At 48.8% G+C, this 20,398-nt stretch overlaps 1 protein-coding gene across 22 annotated transcripts in view; it reads left to right on the top strand.

The window, feature by feature from the left end:
* ANKRD27 (ankyrin repeat domain 27) overlaps positions 1–20,398 on the top strand; it is a 53,939-nt gene that overhangs the window by 15,030 nt on the left and 18,511 nt on the right. For 18 of the 22 annotated variants that reach the window (XM_027079317.1, XM_027079316.1, XM_027079312.1 and 15 more), the window contains exons 5-21: positions 436–692; positions 1,607–1,717; positions 3,603–3,759; positions 4,720–4,874; positions 5,317–5,376; positions 5,856–5,909; positions 6,016–6,081; positions 6,169–6,245; positions 7,083–7,204; positions 8,278–8,356; positions 8,854–8,986; positions 13,601–13,693; positions 14,754–14,881; positions 15,386–15,468; positions 16,298–16,413; positions 17,625–17,717; positions 19,115–19,312. In XM_027079317.1, the coding sequence (XP_026935118.1) occupies positions 564–692; positions 1,607–1,717; positions 3,603–3,759; positions 4,720–4,874; positions 5,317–5,376; positions 5,856–5,909; positions 6,016–6,081; positions 6,169–6,245; positions 7,083–7,204; positions 8,278–8,356; positions 8,854–8,986; positions 13,601–13,693; positions 14,754–14,881; positions 15,386–15,468; positions 16,298–16,413; positions 17,625–17,717; positions 19,115–19,312 (1,854 nt within the window). In that variant the 5' untranslated portion in view covers positions 436–563. The remainder of the gene's footprint in view (positions 1–435; positions 693–1,606; positions 1,718–3,602; positions 3,760–4,719; positions 4,875–5,316; positions 5,377–5,855; positions 5,910–6,015; positions 6,082–6,168; positions 6,246–7,082; positions 7,205–8,277; positions 8,357–8,853; positions 8,987–13,600; positions 13,694–14,753; positions 14,882–15,385; positions 15,469–16,297; positions 16,414–17,624; positions 17,718–19,114; positions 19,313–20,398) is intronic. The other 4 variants (XM_027079313.1, XM_027079302.1, XM_027079303.1 and 1 more) reach the window with 1 other exon arrangement.

The raw sequence follows: 20,398 nt of genomic DNA, 5'->3' as shown, positions 1-20,398 counted from the left end.
TTTTTTCAGATTCTTTTCCATTATAGGTTATTACAAGATATTGAATATAGTTCCCTGTGCTATACAGTAAATTCTTGTTGCTTGGTATGCCTTTTAAATCTCTTTTCCTCCTAACTTTCTTGAGCTAAACTTTGAAAAGAACAACTAAACTGTACCTACTCAGTGTGTAAAACTGGATCCATTTTGACATGTGTGTAGACTTGTGAAATCATCACCACAGTCTGTTTTTTTAACTATAAGCCCCACTTTCCTCGTTTTCCTTCTTTGCTCACAATTCAAGTATCAAGGTCATTCATCCTGTAGAGTTTCCTGCCTTCTGGCTTGTGCCGGTTGCAGTCCTGTGGTGGTGTTTACCATGGTCCTCTGGTCTCTGTATTTCCTGAACTTGGTAGTTAAGTCTAGCTCTGGGTCTGATTCAGTCTTGATTTTTTGCAGAGAGGCAAGCCCACTTCATAGACAGTTGTGATCTTCCATCAACGAGGGCCTCCCTTTTCTGCCGTGAGCAATTGGCATATCCCTCGTGGGGAGAGAAGCTCTTTCTGACCTGCCTGAGGAAGCTCCTAATGACAGCTGCTCTTGAAGGCCCCAGAGTTTCGTGGTGTCTTCACAGAGGAAACTTCAGCATATGCTGGGCTGTGCTCCCTGCTCCCAGCACTGGCCTCCAGGAGGCCACAGGACTGGGCTGTGGTGAGGTGGGGAACAGGAGGTTGAGTCCTGGCTCTGTCACTCACTGGCTGCGTGCCCCTGGACAAGTTGCTGCACTTCCTTGAGCCTCGGTTTCCTTGTCTGTCCAGTGGGGATAGTGCAGAAGCTGCTTGCCTTGCGCCAGGCTGCTTTAGGACCTGGGGCTCTGAGGGACATCACCACTTTGGTCGTCATCTCCCAGGTGCACTTGAATCTGAGAGATTCCTCTTAAACGTGAGTCCCTGGGCCGAGCACAGATACACGTGTGGTTGCCTTTGCTGTGTTGAGCAAAGAAGCTGGTGCCCGGTCAACATGGTGGCCACGGTGGGACCAAAATTCACGTTTCAGGTTGAGGCTGCCCCAGAGACACAGTCTGGCACCTGAGACATCTCTGGTGGAGGTGGCAGCCTGCAATAGGAAACTGTATTTCTGTGGCTGGTAAAACAAACTGTGATCACAGTTCAGCTTAAAAAAGCATAGAAAGAAGATGGGAAGGAAACTGTCTTCATTGTGCTGCGTTTATCATTCAGGTGGTGGGATGCCGTGCGATTTTTTAGTTTCACTTTTCTGTACTTTTCAAACTATCGTTTCTTCATCTGGAATCATTCCTGAGCCTGCTGAGGACAGAGGGGGCCCCTGGGGTAGCTGCAGGGAGGGCCCAGCGGGGTGGGAGTGAGCCCTCCGGTCTGAGGCCCCGGGATGGGGGAGGCGTGTGCTTCCTCCCTCGGCTGGGTGGAGGCCTCAGCTTCCATCACAGTGGCAACAGATCAGCTGCTGCCCCTTTGGCCAGTGACCCCAGAGGTCCTCTCTGCCAGGAGGTCCCCGTGGCAGTTCTGCTGGAGCATCTTGAGATGCCTCGTGTTCTGCTGAAGTTGTAAATGACACGTCTGTTGAGTATTCACCCTAATTTGTTTTTTTCCAGGTGTTAGTACCCTGCAAAGGAAGCCTGTCAGGCAGTGTTCAGTCTACTTGTCAGTTTGAGTCCTATATTTTGATCCCAGTGGAAGAACACTTTCAGACCTTAAATGGAAAGGTATTCTTTCGTTTCTTGTGGGTCAACCAGGGCCACTCACTCAGTGTTTGGGAGTGGGGGAGGGGAGAGAATCCTGCTTCTCACCCTTTCACGTCTGTGTTACGTGATGGCTTTGACACCACAGCAGCCCTGCTACCTTTGAGGGCGGAGGAGCTGGCTGCAGCCAGGAGGTGAGGCAGGGCCGGGCACCTCTCCCTCAGCCCGTGGGTATTCTGCCGGGGAGTCGGGGAGTGGCTGGGACACCTCCCCAGAGAGGCCCTGTCAGAGCAAGCTGTTTATCCCCAGTGCCCTTGGGATCAGGGACGAATTTCTAATTTAAGAATTTTTTGTTTTGAAATCATCTCAAACCTATAGAAAGTTTCAGTAAGGTACAGAGAACTCTCACATACCTTTATGCCCAGATTGGTCAGCTGTTAGCATTTTGGCCACATCTGTTTTATTTCCTCACCCCTATCCCCATCTATCCATCTGTCTATCTCTCTATCTGTCTACACCACACATTATTACTTTTTCTGAACCTTTTTCAGACAGACTAAAAGTTGCAGACACCATGTCCCTTTGCTTCAAAACAACGTGTATTTCCTATAATACAGCACAGTGATCACACAAAATTTAGCATTGATAGAATACGCTTCTCCAACATACTGTCCTTTTTTAATCTTTTTTGGGTTTTTTGGCCGCACCCCAGCATGTGGGATCTTAGTCCCTGACCAGGGATTGAACCCGCGCCCCCTGCATTGGAAGTGCAGAGTCTTAACCACTAGACCACCAGGGAAGTCCCAGCATACTGTCCTTCAACAAATTCTGCTAGTTGTAATACCCTATTATAGCAAAAAAGATCTATTTTTTTAGATCCAGGATCACGTCTGGGATCATGCAGTGTATTCAGTGGTTAGTCTTTTTAGTTTCCTTCCGTTTGGAACGGCTCCTCAGTCTGTGTCTTTCATGACATTGACATTTTTGTCTTGCTTTGTAGACTCTCCCTCAGTGTGGGTTTCTCTGATGTTTCCCATGATTAGATCGCAGTTATGCCTTTTCAGTAGGAACGCCTCGGAAGGGTGTTTTATCTCTCTCAGTGCATCGTGTCAGGAGGCATGTGACGTCAGTCTGTCTCATTGTTGATGTTAACTTTGGGGTAGGCATTCTCTTATTTTTTTTAAGCGGAAGCAGATAGGTTCCGAGAGGGGGAGGTTCCATCCCTGGTCAGGACTGGCCGTGGTCCCCAGCCTACCCGCAGTCAGGAGTGGGGGCCCACACTGGTGTAGCCGGGGCCGTGGGCATTGGGGGGGGCGTCAAGGAGGGATGGGTCCAGGGGGGTGGGTACCAGTACGCCAGTCTGGGGTGAGGGGTGGTCTGCAGCCCTGTGGCTCCCAAGCATGCTTCCATTTTCCTGTCAGGGATCTGCTCACCACAGCTGCCCGTCAGTTTACTTGTTCTCTTCCTGGTACCCAAATCTACCAAGAGAACAGAGGCACTGGGCTCATCGTGGCTGGTCTTCCCGGGCACCTTGGCCACGGCCAGAGTGATGAGCCGTGGAGGGGATGCAGCGCGCATCCTTTGGTGCTTCTGGGTCGCAGCGTCAGGTCATTCTGATCTCTTATTCAGAGAGGAGAACCTTCTTACTTTTTCCTTTTGCGGAGGGTACAGTGCTTTTGGGTTGCAACATGTGAAAAGAATCAGGGTACTATGTAGCTGGAGTGACAGGGTGAACAAAGAGGGAAGAAAACATGTTAGTATCAGAAAGCAAGCTGGAAGAGTGTTGGTGCCCCCCCAAACCCACACTGGAGCAGAGGCAGGCGGGTGGGGTGAAGTGCCGCATGGGGACCAGGCTGAGGGGTCGGCAGTCACACGGGCTGCTGGTGCAGTGACGGCTCTCTTGTTCCAGGATGTCTTTATCCAAGGAAACAGGATTAAACTAGGAGCTGGTTTCGCCTGTCTTCTCTCCGTGCCCATTCTCTTTGAAGAAACTTTCTACAATGAAAAAGAAGAAAGTTTCAGCATACTGTGCATAGCCCATCCTTTGGAAAAGAGAGAGAGTTCAGGTATTCTGGGAGAAAACCCCTTTCTCCTGATTGGGAGAAATGTGCTTGTTGAACTTCCTCCTGACGCAGCTGTTGTAAACATCCCATAAAATATTCAAGAGCCCGCTAGAAACCTGCATAACTGTTTACAATAATTCCCCCTAAAACTTAATCAGAAAGTCATCCTGAGCCAAGGTGACGTGGATTAGGCTGCTGTGCGTGGTTGCAGATATTGGGTGTTACACACATAGACCTTAGTGGGAATGGCGCCCCCTGGAGTTGTGCAAAGTGGCAGCCCTGGCTTTGTCTCTGGGCCTTGGCTTTAGGGCTACCTCTTACAGCATTATTACCCACCCAGCCCCACTGCTGTGCCTCTTTGAGATCTCATTATTTTTTTTTATTTATATATATTTTTTGCGGTATGCGGGCCTCTCACTGTTGTAGCCTCTCCCGTTGCGGAGCACAGGCTCCGGACGTGCAGGCCCAGCGGCCATGGCTCACGGGCCTAGCCGCTCCACGGCATGTGGGATCTTCCCGGACCGGGGCACAAACCTGCGTCCCCCGCACCGGCAGGGGGACTCTCAACCACTGTGCCACCACGGAAGCCCTAGATCTCATTATTTTTAACAGGTAATAATTCTTTGGTGCTCCACGAAGTTGAGATAACAATTAATGTGCCAAACGCTCCTATCTGAGGCTCTTATTGTCAGGAATCAGGGCTTCCTCACCACAGCCTCACAGGTCATGCCTAGGGTCCCAGATAATTCAGGTTTGGTCCCAGGAAAGGGCTTCAAGAGGACCAGGCTCTCTGGATCCCCAACTGGGCTGCTCTTGGGCGATATCTTGAAATAAGGTCATCCCTCTCCTCCTGTGGAAGATGGAGCGTCAGATCCTGGAGGAGCAGGGCAAAGGGTTGTGGGACTTGCCCTGTTAGGAAACAGTGAAGCCTTCAGCCAGCCTGACCCTCTGTCTCTTTTTCAGAAGAGCCTTCAACACCCTCAGATCCCTTTTCCCTGAAAACCATCGAAGACGTGAGAGAGTTTTTGGGAAGACATGCAGAGAGATTCGACAGGAACATCGCCTCTTTCCAGCGAACGTTCAGAGAGTGTGAAAGAAAGAGCCTCCGTCATCACATAGTCAGTAGCCGTGTCTTGCTTTGCTAAGCGTGCTTTGTCTCAGGCCAGTTCAGAGCACCAGGATCCCTCTCAGTTCACTCTGTAACTTTGCTGCCTCCATCGTTGGAAGTTTTGTTTAAATGTTTCTTTTTACCTATAAAAGTACTACAGACCACTGTAGAAAACTTGAAAATCACAGAGAAGTATAAAGATGAATATTGTTATCATCTATGTTAACCCTAAGGGGAATTTTTTTTCCTACTTTTAATGCATGTACCTAAAAAAAGTTGAAAAACAAATCACACACTTGATTTGATAAGCTTGCTTTAGGATTTAGAGCTTGTCACCCAGGAAATCCATTTTGTGAAACGTTCTCTTTGCCCCAGGACATGTTACATGTCCCGGGTTTTGTGTCGTGGCCTCGGATCATGAGGGTGACCTCTCTCTGCTCTGTGTTGCACAGGACTCCGTGAATGCTCTCTACACCAGATGCCTCCAGCAGCTGCTGAGGGACTCCCACCTGGTAAGCAGCACGATGTTCAAAAGAGACACCTGCCAGAAAGAGAGAGACAAATAGCATATATCACTTATGCGTGGAATCTAAAATATGCCATGAGTGAACCTATCTACGAAACAGAAACAGACTCACGGACATAGAGGACAGACTGGTGGTTGCCGAGGAGGAGAGGGTTGGAGGAGGGATGGAGTGGAAGTTCGGGGTTAGCAGATGTGAACTATTATATATAGGATGGACAAACCACAAGGTCCTACTGTATAGCACAGGGAACTATATTCAACATCCTGTGATAAGCCATAATGGAAAAGAATATAAAAAAAAGAAGGTATATATATGTATAACTGAATCACTGTGCTGTGCAGCAGAAATTAACACAACATCGTAAATCAACTAAATAAACCAAAAAAAAAAAAAGAGAGAGAGAGACTTACAGTTTGCCCACATGCTAGTCCATGCTCTGTAACTGTACTCGTCTTGTCCTCCAGAAAGTGCTCGCCAAGCAGGAGGCCCAGATGAACCTGATGAAACAGGCCGTAGAGGTAAGGGGCCAGGGCAGCGAGGGGAGAGAAGACGGCAGTGCCGGGGGCTCCTTTGTCGCCCACCCCCCACTCACATGCCTTGAACTGGGTCCTGTTGATTTCACAGATGTATGTCCAGCACGATATTTACGACCTGATCTTTAAATATGTGGGGACCATGGAGGCAAGTGAGGTAAGTTCTCCATCATCATCATCTGGGATGGAAGCCCTGTTCTAAGCCTTTTAAGACATTCGAAGCTTCATTAAAATCTCTTGTTAGGATGCTGCCTTTAACAAAATCACAAGGAGCCTTCAGGATCTTCAGCAGAAGGATATTGGTGTGAAACCTGAGTTCAGGTAAGGGTGTGCACTGCTGTGGCCGTGTCCTCAGGGGCTGGGGCACCGTTCGCCATCCCCCCCCACCCCCGAAGCAGCAGTGGCGGCACTGATTTGACATGGTTCAGACCGTGGAGCAGGGCAGTTATTTGTGACCAAAGATAAAGGGGCTGAGGTTGGCAGATGACTGTTTCGGAGCTGGCATGCTCCTGCACCCGCCTGCCAGCATCCGGTGAGTGGGAGCCAGAAGGGGTGGAGTCGTACACAGCTGGTCTCTGGGCAGGCACGCAGCTGACCCAGGTGGGCCCTGCACACAGATGTCTCTCCTCACCTGCCAGTCTGAGGGACCCCTGCTTTAGGGGCATCTCCTTTTGGATTAAGTTTCATTTTATTACAAAAATGTCTAGGGACTTCCTTGGTGGTCCAGCGGTTAAGACTTCGTGCTTCCCTGCAGGGGGCACGGGTTCGATCCCTGGTTGGGGAACTAAGATCCCGCATGCTGTGCAGCTCAGCCAAAAAGTAAAAAAAAAAAAAAAAAAAAAATAATTTATTTTTTTCAACCCCCCCCCCCCCCCCCCCCCCCCCGCCCATTGGCCTATTTCATTCTGGGGCTAAGGCTTGCTGATTTTTTTTCCTAATTTTCTGGTACAGCTACATCACCTGGCAGCTTGATTGGCACCTTGAAAGCTGCTGGGTTTTGCCAGTGACCCGAGTCCGATTACTTCTGAGTTTCTAGTTTTGTTTGTCTTTACTTACGGTTTGCTGTAAGAAATGTGAATCTGAGGTATGGGATTAGATCCGAGAAGGAGGGCCCTCACACCGTGGTCTTATGTGGTCACTTTCCAAATTATTTTGCAGCTTCAACATACCTCGTGCCAAGAGGGAGCTGGCTCAGCTGAACAGGTGCACGTCCCCGCAGCAGAAGCTGGCTTGTTTGTGGAAGGTGGTGCAGCTGATCACCCAGTCTCCCAGCCAGAGAGGTGTGTGCTCGGTGAAGGGACCTGCAGTGGGGTGGCTGCATACATCCAGCTGCAAACATCTGTTGAGAAGCAGTCATCTTAAAGGCTCATAGAGATGGGTGGATGGGCAACAGAGCATTTCTGTGTGAGTGGCCTGGCGTCGGATCTGAGGAGCGGGTGCCTAGTAATGGGGGTCGGGGGGCAGGGTAGGTGAGGCGTCTTTAGGGTGAGAAAATGCTGGTGGAGAAGCAGCGGCCTCAAAAACGAGCCAAACTGGTGATGGAAACATGGGGGTTCAACTGTTAAGTTGTTCTCTCTAATTTTGTATACGTTTAAAATTTTCCATTATAAAAAGTAAAAACAAAATAAGCTAAGAAAAAAGTAATGAGAAGGCAGATCTGTGTGGGCAGATAGGGGGTGATCTTCAAAGCGTATTATCGATGAATGAAAGAACAGGAGTGTGTATGGTACCCTTCCAGCAGCATTGCGGAAAGGGGGCGACTCTGTATCCATATATACAATGGGGAGATCATAGACTGTCTGTGGACAGGTACGTGGGAAGCAACAGCAGTGGCCTCTGGGAAAGAAGTCTGGGTGGCAGGGATGGGAGAGATGTGCACGGTTGGCTCTTTTGTACTTTTTGAAATTTTAAATGTGTGAATGGATTACTTAAACAAAATTTTAATGAGAACAGTAGAGTCAAGCTGCAGGTCGGCATTAGACTCTGAGGTGTATAAAACAGAAATGATCCCGGAGGAAAGAGGCTTCTGGCAGTGCCTCGGGCACGCCTTCAAGTTGTATCCACCATTGCTGACTTCCTTGGGCTCTTTATCTGTCCCGGGAGGTAGCGAGGGGTGGTCTGCTTGCAGTTTGCTTCTTCTGCACGTGTTCAGAGGATGCGAAGCATTCATTTTCCCCTGGAATCTGACATCTATTCAGGACGCTAGAAAGGAAATCGTGCGATTGAATTTCTCCCTGATGTGTCATCTTCCTGGATTGTGGTTTTGTGGGTTGGATGGTGGTGGGGAGTTGATAACACTTGTCGGTCCATTTGAGTCCCAGGATGGCTTTGAACATGTGTTTCCCCCTTGCAGTTAACTTGGAGACCATGTGCGCTGATGATCTGCTATCAGTCCTGTTGTATTTGCTTGTGAAAACAGAGATCCCTAATTGGTAATATTTTTTGTTAAAATGCTTTTTCAAAATGGCAGCACTGTACTGGGGTGGTTTTAGTGTCACTCTAGGAAACTGAGTGCCCCTTATGAGCCAGGTACTGCCCTGCTTTCGTCCTGCAAGGGGTGGCTGTCATTCCATGTACAGATGGGGAAACTGAGCCAGCGAGCTTACGTTTCTCATTCTGGAGCATGTGGCTAGTCAGTGGCTGAGCGGGAAGCAGACTCCAATTCTGTCCGGCTCCAAAGCCCATCCTTTTCCCACAGAAATGCAAGTTCCCTGTATAATTACCAGCTCTCTAAAAACTAGCCCATTCCAGGAAAGTCGCAAGTAGCTTCACTTATTTTCCTAATTGTGCTCCCTCTAGATAAAGACCCAGGGACAAGCAGCCCTGGCTCCCAGGAGCCAACCGACTTGATGATGAAGCCAACAGCATTGTTTCTGCCAAAGTGTTAATTGGGTATACAACAATAAAACTTTTTTCTTCCTTCTATTAGGATGGCAAATTTGAGTTATATCAAAAACTTCAGATTTAGCAGCTCAGCAAAAGATGAACTGGGATACTGCCTGACCTCAGTTGAGGCTGCAATTGAATATATTCGGCAGGGAAGCCTCTCCGTTAAGCCACTGGTAAGACCTCCCTCCTTCTCTGCCCTTTTTTTGTGGGTGTCACGGCGTGTGTGATGGGGTTCTCAGGGTGGTGTGGGGGAGGGGCCGTCAGAGATGCTCTCCCGAGAGAATGGGGCCTCAGCCCAGTGAGTGAACACTAGGCCCCCGTAGGTTGTGAAAGTTTGCGCGTTATCTTGTCCTTCACATTGTTGATCTGCTTCATTAATCCCTGTCATCCTCAAAAGCACACGGGCAGAAGGGGAAGCTAGAAGCGGTGAACCTGGGGTATCCTGATCATGATGGGCAGGAGATGAGATTACTAACGTCTGCAGTTTTCAGGACTCAGTGTCCCTATTATTATTTTCTTGGTTGATTGATGAGCTTTGGCTAGTGGAGGCGATGATGTTCCCATGAGAACTGTGAGACTCTTGAACCAAGGTTGCACTGCTGGCTTATTTCACTGCCATACCAACCAGCAAAACATGACAGTACTCACAGAAATTGCAAAGTTGAAATCAATCGAATGAAGAGATTTCTGTATTAAAAACCAAGAGTCCTGGGACTTCCCTGGTGGCGCAGTGGTTAAGAATCTGTCTGCCAGTGCAGGGGACACGGGTTCGAGCCCTGGTCCAGGAAGATCCCACATGCTGCGGAGCAGCTAAGCCCGTGCGCCACAACTACTGAGCCTGTGCTCTAGAGCCCGCGAGCCACAACTCCTGAGCCCACATGCTGCAACTACTGAAGCCTGCACGCCTAGAGCCCGTGCTCAGCAACAAGAGAAGCCACTGCCCCACAACGAAGAGTAGCCCCCGCTCGCCGCAATTAGAGAAAGCCCACATGCAGCAACAAAGACCCAAGGCAGCCAAAAAAAAAAAAAAAACCAAAAAAACACCAAGAGTCCTGAGGATTGAACTTCGATCTTAATTTTCCCCTGATGTTAGAAGCTCCCAAAGTAATAAGTTGAAACACGTGGAAAAGAACATAGGCCTGTTCAGACAGGAACACTCGGGTACAAGCAGTTCCCTGAATTCATTTATTGTTAACATGTTTATGTATTTTCTAGTCTTTTTCCTTGCCATGTATACTTTACATAATTGAAATTGTAATGTAGATAGCCTTGTATACTTTTTCCCCAAAATGAAGAGTTCTATTTTTTTCTGATTAGAAAACTATTTGCTTGTAACTAATATGTGAAATATAAAAAGTAGCAGTGAAGACAACAAAAGCCTCCCATAAACACACTAGTTGGGGATGACTTATTAACATTTTGGTATATGTCTTTTTTCTGCACTTATACAATTATATTTTTAAACAGAATTTGAGCTTATGCTGCACTTGCTGGCACATAGCCTGACAGTATCACGGTGCTTGCTGAAGAATTAAGTTCTGCTCTGATTTGATTGCCCACACACATACGCAGGTGAAATTAGAGGCTGTGCATCTCATCTCAGATGTGGCTGGCTGTGACTCCCGTGAAAAGTTGTTTCTAATTTAGGGGGAAATTATTAACATTCTAGAATGCACATGTGTGTGTTCACGGGCGCCTCTGCATACACACAGGTCTGCAGAGTCAGAAATGTCACTCGGGGCTTCCCTGGTGGCGCAGTGGTTAAGAATCCACCTGCCAAGGCAGGGGACACGTGTTCGAGCCCTGGTCCGGGAAGATCCCACATGCCGCGGAGCAACTAAGCCCGTGCGCCACAACTACTGAGCCTGCGCTCTAGAGCCCACGAGCCGCAACTACTGAGCCTTGCGTGCATACTGCAACTACTGAAGCTGGCACGCCTAGAGCCCATGCTCTGCAACAAGAGAAGCCACAGCAATGAGAAGCCTGTGCACCGCAACGAAGAGTAGCCCCCACAATTAGAGAAAGCCCGTGCCTAGCAACAAAGACCCAGTGCAGCCAAAAATAAAATAATAAATAGATAAGTTTATAAAAAAAAAAAAAAAAGAGATGCCACTCACTTCCAGAGTTGGGCAGCAAGATTTCTTAGTTTGAATTGTCTTCTGTGAGGTTCTAGGAACACGTGTTGTTCCCATGGTGCCTGCGGAGGTTTTCCATCATGGCCCTGCCCTTCTGGTTCTTTCCCTCTGATGGGTCTCCCCTCCTGGACCCACTACCCTGCAGAGGACTTGCCTGATGCTCCTTGCTGGGGCCAGGGGTGCCCCTTGTCACCTGGAGGGAGGTGCCCACCTCTTGAAGGTGCTCCCGTCCCCTTGCTGCACCCATCCTGTACCACAACCATCCTGCTTTCTTACTTTCCGTGGCATGTAGGCAGGAAGTCCAATGCTTGAAGGCCTTTGGCCAGAGAGTAAAGAGGTGGTTGACCAAACACTAACAGTCAGCTTCTCACACATACTTTTCTTTCAGAAAATATTCCAAGTGGGATTGTGGCAGTGTTTGAGGCGTGGCCCCTCTTGTGCTGGTGTTGGTTTGAGTCCAGCCCTTGGGCAAGTCAGTTTGTCTCTCTGAGCCTCTGTCCCTCCTGTCTACACTGGGGATCGTGTTAGGTATTTCACCCTTGCCAGGTTGTTGCGAGGATCAAATGTCATATTTGAAAGTGCCTTTTTGAAGTGTTACGTGATACTGATGCCCTTCCTTGATCTGGCAACACCGGCATCTGGATGCCTCTGTTTCCTGGCTGTCTGGTGCATCCTGCGTGAATAGCCCCAAGGACGGCCATTAGCTTGGGTGGGCAAGGGGGGGACACAGCCCAGTGCGCCCGTCTTGTCTGGGCTGTCAGACCCTGGTCCTGCCCTCCCGGATTGGAGGGTGGTTGGTCCCCCTGGAATTGCAACAAGGCTGCATCATCCTCTCAGCTGGCCGTGGAGCCCGAGCCTTGGGTCTTGAGTGGGTCAGGCCTGAGAGACGTCCTTCTACCTTTATGGACAGAGCAGGTGTTGTGGCTTCCTTGTCTTTTGTGATGCCAGCGTTGGGATTCCGTCTGTGGCATTGCCTGTGCCTTAGTGCAGTTCCGTCTAGGAAAGTGCGAGGCCACGGCTGCTTGTTGGTATTGATAGAATTTCCCGGGGAAGGAGCCCAAGTGTATCTCCACACAGCAGGTGAGGTTTCTGAAAAGCATTAAGGACTAAGTGTTAGGAAATCAAATAACGTTTTACTGTTGACTCTTTATATACTATAATGTAGTTTCACAGAAATTTTCTCCCCAAGACATAATCATACTTGAGATGACCGTAAACATTCTTTAAGCATGTTCATTAATGAAGACTTGAGCTTTTTTGAAAATAACCATTACTGGGATGACTCTAGATTTACCTTTGTGGACAGAAAAAAATGGAGGAGAACCTTGAAAGGATCTCCACCCTTCTCTGCTCCAGCTTTGCAGGTTTTTTTCACATTACTGGGCTTCCAATAAATAGTATTTACCTTTTCCCGAATTGGTCTTAGCTGATATGCTATCTCTTCTGGTTGCTCAGTCTTCCCTGACCAGTCAGTCCTGGAAGACCTGCCTCTTTTCATCAGTGCCCTTCAAACAGTCACCTAAGTGGAGGAAGGAGCCCCAAATTTACCTGAACAATAAGGTCTTTGATGTTTCTCTGATTTACAGCTCAGCTGTAGATCCCTGAATAAAACAGGTTGATCGAGCCTTACACAGCATATACCGACGGGGAGCAAAGGGAGCTCTATGTCTGAGGGTTGGTGTTTGTCTGCCAAGACAACCCCATGAGGGCGGCTGGCATGAGGGGCCCTGCTTGGCAGTGGGCCCCAGAAATGCTGCCACCTCTGTCTTTAACTGGACCTCTTCGGCAGAACCTAGGGGGCCACAGAGAGAAATGTTCCCATAATTTTCTCAGGGTTTGGTGAGTTCTTCTGGCAGCAGCTGGCTGGAAACAATTCCATCTGTTTCCCACCAAGATTCTTTTCGAGGAAGTTAATTTGTTACCAATTTAGTCACAGGTGCTCAAGTGAGCATTGAAGTGTCTCACTGGAAATGATTTCATAGAGAAAGGATACATTTTTAGATTTCTATATCCAGGTAAAAATTACCTGCACTGTGAAGACCTGAGTTTATTCTTGGGGTGGACCCCATATTTTATTGGACTTTGGGCCAGTGGCCGTGTTGTCTGATGTTTTAGTAAGTATGTTCAAAAAGCAGGACCCTTCTCTCTCTTGCTGGTTCACACTGGGAAGGGTAGACCAGCCTGTCACATGGTTCCCCTGTCTGTGGACCCAGGTAACATGCAGCGGACAGGGCTCTGCAGGCATTAGGACAGTTGTTTTGAGAGGAGGGGGAGGCCGGGACAATCCAGGTTTCCACGTGGGGGATGGTGCTGTGTGCATGCCACATTTCACACTTAGAGATGCCACATTCCACATACACACACACACACACACACACACACACACACACACACACGGAACCATCGTGCTGCCCCCTCCCAGATTCCTGCCAGGAAGCTGTCATCAGAGCCCCACTTCCTGGAGAGGCAGACAGGGAGCCCCTCTCCCAGCCTGATGAGGGTCTGTTGTGCGGCTCCCTGGGGGCGGGGAGAGGCACTGCTGGTCCTGTTTTGTGGGAAACAGCAGGGAGCGTTCCTGGGTCCTCTGTTTTCAAGGATCTGCACTGACAGCTCACGACGTGGGATAAAATGGGTTGTCGGCTTTTCTTGCAGGAGTCCGAGGGGTTTGGTGACAGACTGTTCCTTAAGCAGAGAATGAGCTTGCTGTCTCAGCTGACCTCAACTCCCATTGACTGCTTGTTTCAGGTAAGACACGCAGAGGTCCTGCGGGCACAGATATGTGAGGGGCTCTCCATCCTCCCACACCTCTGTAGAATCCATCAGGGTGGTCTGCGTAGTTCAGTGTAGGAGTTCATTTTGTGCTCGAGGGAGCGATACGGATGCTGGATCAGCTCGGCTGCCCGTCTCCCCCGACGTGAGCTGCGCCGTAGCCCCACTGGGCAGCATAGCGAGGGCACCGGGCCCTGCGTGTGGAACCCTCTGCCCGGCTGTCCTCCTCTCCCCATCTGGCGAAACATGGCTGGTCCTTCCCAGTCAGCTCAGTGGCGCCTCACTGGCAGCTCTGCCAGAACTGACGCCTCTGCTTGGCTCCGGGAGCCCCAGTTACAGATGTTCATGTGAGTGTGCTGGGCTGGGAGCAAGGCACCTGGTGGTGGTCGGATCCTCAGGCAGAGGCAGGCGGCTCCTTCCTCAGATCTGACCTACCGCTGGGAGGCTGGCGCGGTTCCCTACGAGGCAGCCGTCAGAGGGCCACCCGGGGCCAGGGTGGGTTCCACGGAGGAGGACCCAGAGCTGTGCACTCCTCAGAACATCTCACTCCCTGTGGGGAATACATCCAGGCCTCACAGGTGAGCCCTGCAGGTTCGCTTGTTGATGGGGTCTTGTGATAATTGCAGCTGTCCTGCAAACCAAGGCTCTACTGGATTCCTAGACGATTTGACCCTTTAATGGGGGTCGAAGTCTACACCAAGGCTTAGGATGTACTGCCCCCCTACTCCTGCGGCTCTGGGAATTTTGTCATGTCGTTGTTTCTTTAGTTTTGGAAAAACCCTAACATTTATAAAAATAAAAGAGAGTAGTGCAATTAAGGAACTCCCGTGTAGCCATCTCCCAATCCTGTTTCATTTCTGTCCCCTGCCCCACTTTTCCCCGTCCACCCAAATTATTTTGAAACAAGTCCCAGAGAGCAAATTGTTTCATCCATCCATACGTAGATGTGTGTTTCAGTAAGGATGCTCAGAAAATTCACACCTTAGAGAGCGAATAGTTCCTTCACATCAATAGTGCTTTTGATGTCACTTTTTAGCACATCGCATCAGGTAACCAGAAAGAAGTGGAAAGACTTCTGAGCCAGGAAGACCGAGATAAAGATGCCGTCCAAAAGATGTGTCACCCTCTGTGCTTCTGTGATGACTGTGAGAAACTCGTCTCAGGGTACGAGGGTCCTATGTGGGCTCAGCGCCAGGAAGGGGGAGACTCGGGGCCTGGGCGGAACTTTCCCACTTGTTTGCTGTGAGATTTGGAATAAGGAACTTATCCTCGCTGCACTCTGCTTCCTCTGCTGTGAAGTGGAGAGAGTAATGTCTGTCCCTTTGGAGAATCAAGTGGAATAAAGATTGTAAACATACCTGGCACCCTGCTAGGCTGCTTTACCAGGGGAGGTGGGCAGAGGGCGTGCCCCAGGCTCGGAAAGTGGATTTTAGGATGGGAGGACTGTCGGCTCCTGCCTGTAACCTTTCTGGTTTCTCCTTATCCTTATTGGGCTCTTTTGCTGGTTGTCAAGGCCTGGAGGGGTGGGTGGGGAGAGAGGCCCTGAGGAAGTCGGGGCTTCTGCTCTCTGGGACACGGTAGAGGAGACCCAGCTTGGATCATACCTGGAGATCTGTCTTCTTGTCCCAGGACCCTGGTGTATTTCTCTGTATCCTCTTTCTCTTTTAGGAGGCTGAATGACCCCTCCATTGTCACTCCATTCTCCAGAGACGACAGGGGTCATACACCACTCCATGTGGCTGCCCTTTGCGGTACGTGGGCAAAGGGATGGGGCCGAGGATGGCCCTGCAGAGAGTGGGTGGCTGCTGGGGCTTACCGTGTGGATGCTTGGTACTGCCCCTGGGCTGGTGGTCCAGCCAGGGAAGGCTTGAATCTGAACTATGAGAATGGCCTCAGAATTGGGGTTCTTATATTCCTCCTTTAAAAAATATAACTTTACTGTCTTTAATTTATTTTTTTATTCTTTTTTTTTAAACATTCTTTTCCAGTATAGTTCATCATAGGACATTGAATACAGTTCTCTGTGCTATACTGTCTTTTAAAGTGCACATGCAAAAAAAAAATGTGCACTTTCAAGGTAGAAAACACAAACACAAGCATCTGTAGTATCACCCGCCATTCTGTCTCCCAGAGATCATTTTGATTCATGACTGTCTGAAATGTCAGCATGCTTGTGAGTGTGTGTGTGTAAAATAGATGATGCTGTGGGGATCATACTTTTCTGTACGGTGCTTTTTTCACTCGGCGACACGTAAGAACATTTCTCCATGGCAGTATTTTTTTACTGGTTGCGCAGTATTCCATCCTGTAGATTGATGCACCATGGACTCTTCTGTGGATATCTAAGGCTCTTTTCTCCTACCTTCTGTGGCTGGGGGCTGGACTGCAGCCGAGTCCCCTCCAGGGGCTACCCCAGAGTGTTTGGAATCTGCAGAGTCTGACTTCACGTTAGCACTTGTTCCCCCTAAGCAGAAAAATGCCTCCCGGCGTGTCTCGTGCCAGGGGATGAGAGGGTGAAATAATGCCATGGCTTCGCTTGCAGGGTTTGGAAAGCCCGCTCTCTTCCCTTCTGTTCTGTAGGGCAGGCATCCCTCATCGACTTTCTGGTTTCCAAGGGCGCGGTGGTGAACGCTACAGACTACCATGGCTCCACCCCGCTGCATCTTGCGTGTCAGAAGGGCTGTCAGAGCGTGACGGTGAGCATCTGGGCTCGGACGGGCTGGCTCTGCACGCGGCTTTGCAGGGCTGGCCCCTCCTGTGTTCCACACTGGCTCGGTCGGGCCGCAGGGAGGGCTGGGGTCTCAGGCACCTCACGGAGGGTCTGCTGGGCAAAAGCTATTAGGTGTAGATTTGAAATGTCTCGGTAATATGGGGGAGGAAGGGTGGGGCTGTAGATTTTTTTAATCTCTAAACTTTATTTTTTGTATCATACTTTTAAATAATGAGATAGGATTTTCCTTCACCCACCCCCAAGGTACTAGAAATATTTTAAATAGGGCCCCAAGATGGACTTTCCCGTAGACTTAACATCTACTGATGAGAAGACGGGCCAGAAACTAGAAAGGCAAAATTATTTTGCCGATCAGTGACGTTTCAATTTCAGCTTAAGTTGTTTGGTACATAAAGTGCCTCAGTTACTGCTAGTGATTGATGGGGGTTGTTTTTCTTTCTTTCTGTTTTTCTATTTTTAACTTTTATTGGAGTAGAGTTGATTTACAATGTTGTGTTAGTTTCACGTGTTCAGCAAAGTGAATCAGTTATACATAAACATATATCCACTCTTTTTTTTTTTTTTTTTTTTTAGTAATCTCTAAACTTTTTATCAGGAAGGATGAGAGTGAAGATAATATTTTTTGCTTTGGTTTTTTAAAATTAAAAATAATTTTGGGGGCTTCCCTGGTGGCGCAGTGGTTGAGAGTCCGCCTGCGAATGCAGGGTACACGGGTTCGTGCCCCGGTCCGGGAGGAGCCCACATGCCGTGGAGCAGCTAGGCCCGTGAGCCATGGCCCTGAGCCTGCGCATCCGGAGCCTGTGCTCCACGACGGGAGAGGCCACAGCAGTGAGAGGCCCGCGTACCGAAAAAAAAAAAAAAAATTTTTTTGTTTAAAAGTATAGTTGATTTACAGTGTGTTAGTTTCAGGTATATAACAAAGTGATTCAGGTATATATGTGTGTGTGTATATATATATATAAAATGTGTTTCTCTCTCTATATATAATATATATTCCTTTTCAGATTATTTTCCATTATAGGGTTGATATAATTTTAATTGTAGTGTAAGTAGATAAGGTTGAAAATGGAGACCAGCGACTTCCCGCTGTGAGGCTCTAGGCCGTGCTCCTGAGGAAGCACGCGCCTGCACTGCCGGGCTTGCTGGTGCTCACTGCTCTCCCCTCTCCTTTGGAAGCTGCTGCTGCTGCACTACAAAGCCAGCACCGAAGTGCAAGACAACAACGGCAACACCCCTCTGCACCTGGCCTGCACCTACGGCCACGAAGACGTAAGTGGTCCTTGCTGCGCCGAGGGCGGCCGTGTTTACCCTTTCTCACAGAGAAAAGTGAATTTCCAGTCGGTTGAATGTCGTATTTTATGTTGACAGTTATTGGAACATTTGGCATATAATTTTTTTAATTAAAAAATTTAAAAACACATTACAGATGCTGTATTGAAATAACAGAAATCTAAAACATAATTGTCTTTTCCTGAAATGAAATCATGTGCATTCATCTCCGCTACCATCTGCTTCTTACCTTTCTTCATACTCAATTTTTACATTTTATATTTTTAAAGAAATATCAAGGAATTTCATCATTTCCGTGTTTGCTTAATATTTAACTCTGTGTGTGTGTGTGTGTGTGTGTGTTATTCTTTTCCTAACCACCCTCTCTCACTTCTCTCCATGCTAATATCCAGGTAGATTTATACAGATGTGGGTTGAGCCTGGGTTAGGTGGTTGATGAGCGAAAACGAGATCATACCCTACACGATTTTATGCAGCTTATTTTCCTAACTTAATCATGGGCATCCCATAGGTCAATAAATGTAGATCTAACCCGTTCTGTAATCGCGACACATAGTCTATGACGTGTGTTGTGTCAGGGTCCTTAAGACCACTCCCCAGTTCAGTGGTTCGCTAGGAGGGCTCACAGGATGAGCATATGGTTGTATGCACAGCTGTGATTTATTGCAGTAAAGGGACACAGAGCAAAATCAGCCAAAGGGAGGGTCCAAGGATGAAGTCCGGAGGACACTAGGTGCAGGCTTCCAAGCGCATCTCCCTGTGGAGTCACTCAGGACAGCTTATTCCTCCAGTAACGGGTCGTTAACAACACGTGCAAAGTGTTTTCCTTCTGGGAAGCTCATTGGGGACTCAGTGCCCAAGATTTTGGTTGGAGGCTGGTCGTGTGAACACCCTTTTGCCTAGAACATTTCAACATTCCAGACTCCCAGAAGGACAGCAGGTGTTCAGCATAAACCACTGTTGGGCAAACTAGGCCCACTGAGCCCCTCTCATCAGTCAGGGGACTGTGAGAACACTCCCCAGATCCAAGCTCCCAAGGAGTATCGCAGGTCAAGGGGGCCAGCCTTGCAAGCAGGCCTTTCCGGGGATGGCGGTCTCAGGCCTGCTCTGGTGACTCCTTTCTGCACATGATGTGTGACAATTTATTCAGCCATTTCTTATTGAATGGCAGTTGGGTTCTTTAAAAACAAAAACAAAAACCATGTGTCCTGATCAGGTGATCTGGAACCCTGGAGGTCTAATGTTCTGTTACTGTATGTTTGCTTGGCAGATGGTGCCTTGATCGAATTGGGACGTGGGCCGAGGCTGCGGGCTGCACAGATCTGCCCAAGGCCGGGCCTGTGAGTTCACAGCGGCCTTTCCCATTCTGTTTGCAGTGTGTGAAGGCTCTGGTCTACTATGACGTGCAGTCCTGCAGACTAGATATTGGTAACGAGAAAGGAGACACTCCCCTGCACATTGCTGCCCGCTGGGGTTACCAGAGCATCATAGAGACGTTGCTACAGAACGGAGCGTCCACAGAGATCCAGAACAGGCTGAAGGAAACGCCCCTCAAGTGTGCGTTAAACTCAAAGGTAGCCTTTTTCATCTCGGAGCAGCAGTATGACTTTAAACGATATCAGCATCCGCAGCTTAGGTCTTGGCCGAGCTGTTCAAACCGTGCATTAGTCCCCAAGGCTAGAACTTGGCCGCATCTTCTCTGCTGCACTCGGGACCTGGTCGTTCATGGGTTTTACCTATTCATCTTATTTTCCATCTTAGTAGGCGATTTTCACAGTGTCATGCCAAGAGCTGCTCCCAGCAGAGTTTGCCCCGGCCTCTGAGTGCTGTTGGTTTCTGGGCAAGTGGAGTGAGAGTAAATGGACGGTGGCTCCGGCCGGGAAGAGCGGGGACAGGGTGTTGGAAGCAGCAAGCATCGGCTCTGTTTACCTGTTCCTTCACCCTCAGCGCCTAAAACTTTATTCTGATTTGGCCAACTTCGAACGTCGTTGGGTGTAATTTCCTTCATAAATGATTCATTAATGAACTACTAGCCCATCCTGCTGGTAACTTCTGGAAGCACGTAGTTTGGGGCCACATGTCATGCACTGCTTGCTCATGAGCAGGTGGGGAGCGATGGGAGCTTCCAGAGGTCTCGCCTCCAGGCAGCAGCTCTGTTGAAGGGGTGTCCTCAGAGAAACGTGTTTGGCCAACTAGCCAGAGGAAGCCCAGGGCCACGTGCGACGGCCATCCGAGGTCCTGATGCCCAGAGCATCCCGGCTAGTGGCTCACATAGGTGATGTTTTAATACAGGTCTCCAAATGTCTCCCTTTGCACAGGCCCTACTTTCTGCCTCTTGATGTTTTATAATTTCCAGTCCTCTTCTAGGGAGTTCTTTTAGTTTGTTCATGTCTTCTTCTAGGAGTAGCACAGTTTTTGTTTTTAAACCACTTTACTGAGGGATGATTGACATACAAAAAGCTGTACGTATTTAGTGTATACAACTTGTTGAGCTTGGAGACAAGTCCACACCCATGAGACCAACACCACAATCTGTGCCATAAATACATCCATCACCTCCAGAAGTTTCCTCCCGCCCTCTTTATTTATCGATTATTATTATTGTTTTGTGTGTGTGATAAGAACACAACATAAGACCTGTAGGAGTGTGGGGTTTTTTT

The sequence above is a fragment of the Aethalodelphis obliquidens genome, unplaced genomic scaffold (genome assembly GCF_003676395.1).
Source record: "Aethalodelphis obliquidens isolate GAN/ISIS:26980383/991018 unplaced genomic scaffold, ASM367639v1 scaffold43, whole genome shotgun sequence".
Taxonomy (NCBI): Eukaryota; Metazoa; Chordata; class Mammalia; order Artiodactyla; family Delphinidae; genus Aethalodelphis; species Aethalodelphis obliquidens.
The sequence above is the reverse complement of the archived record's forward strand: the minus strand, read 5'-3'. Positions and strand labels throughout refer to the sequence as shown.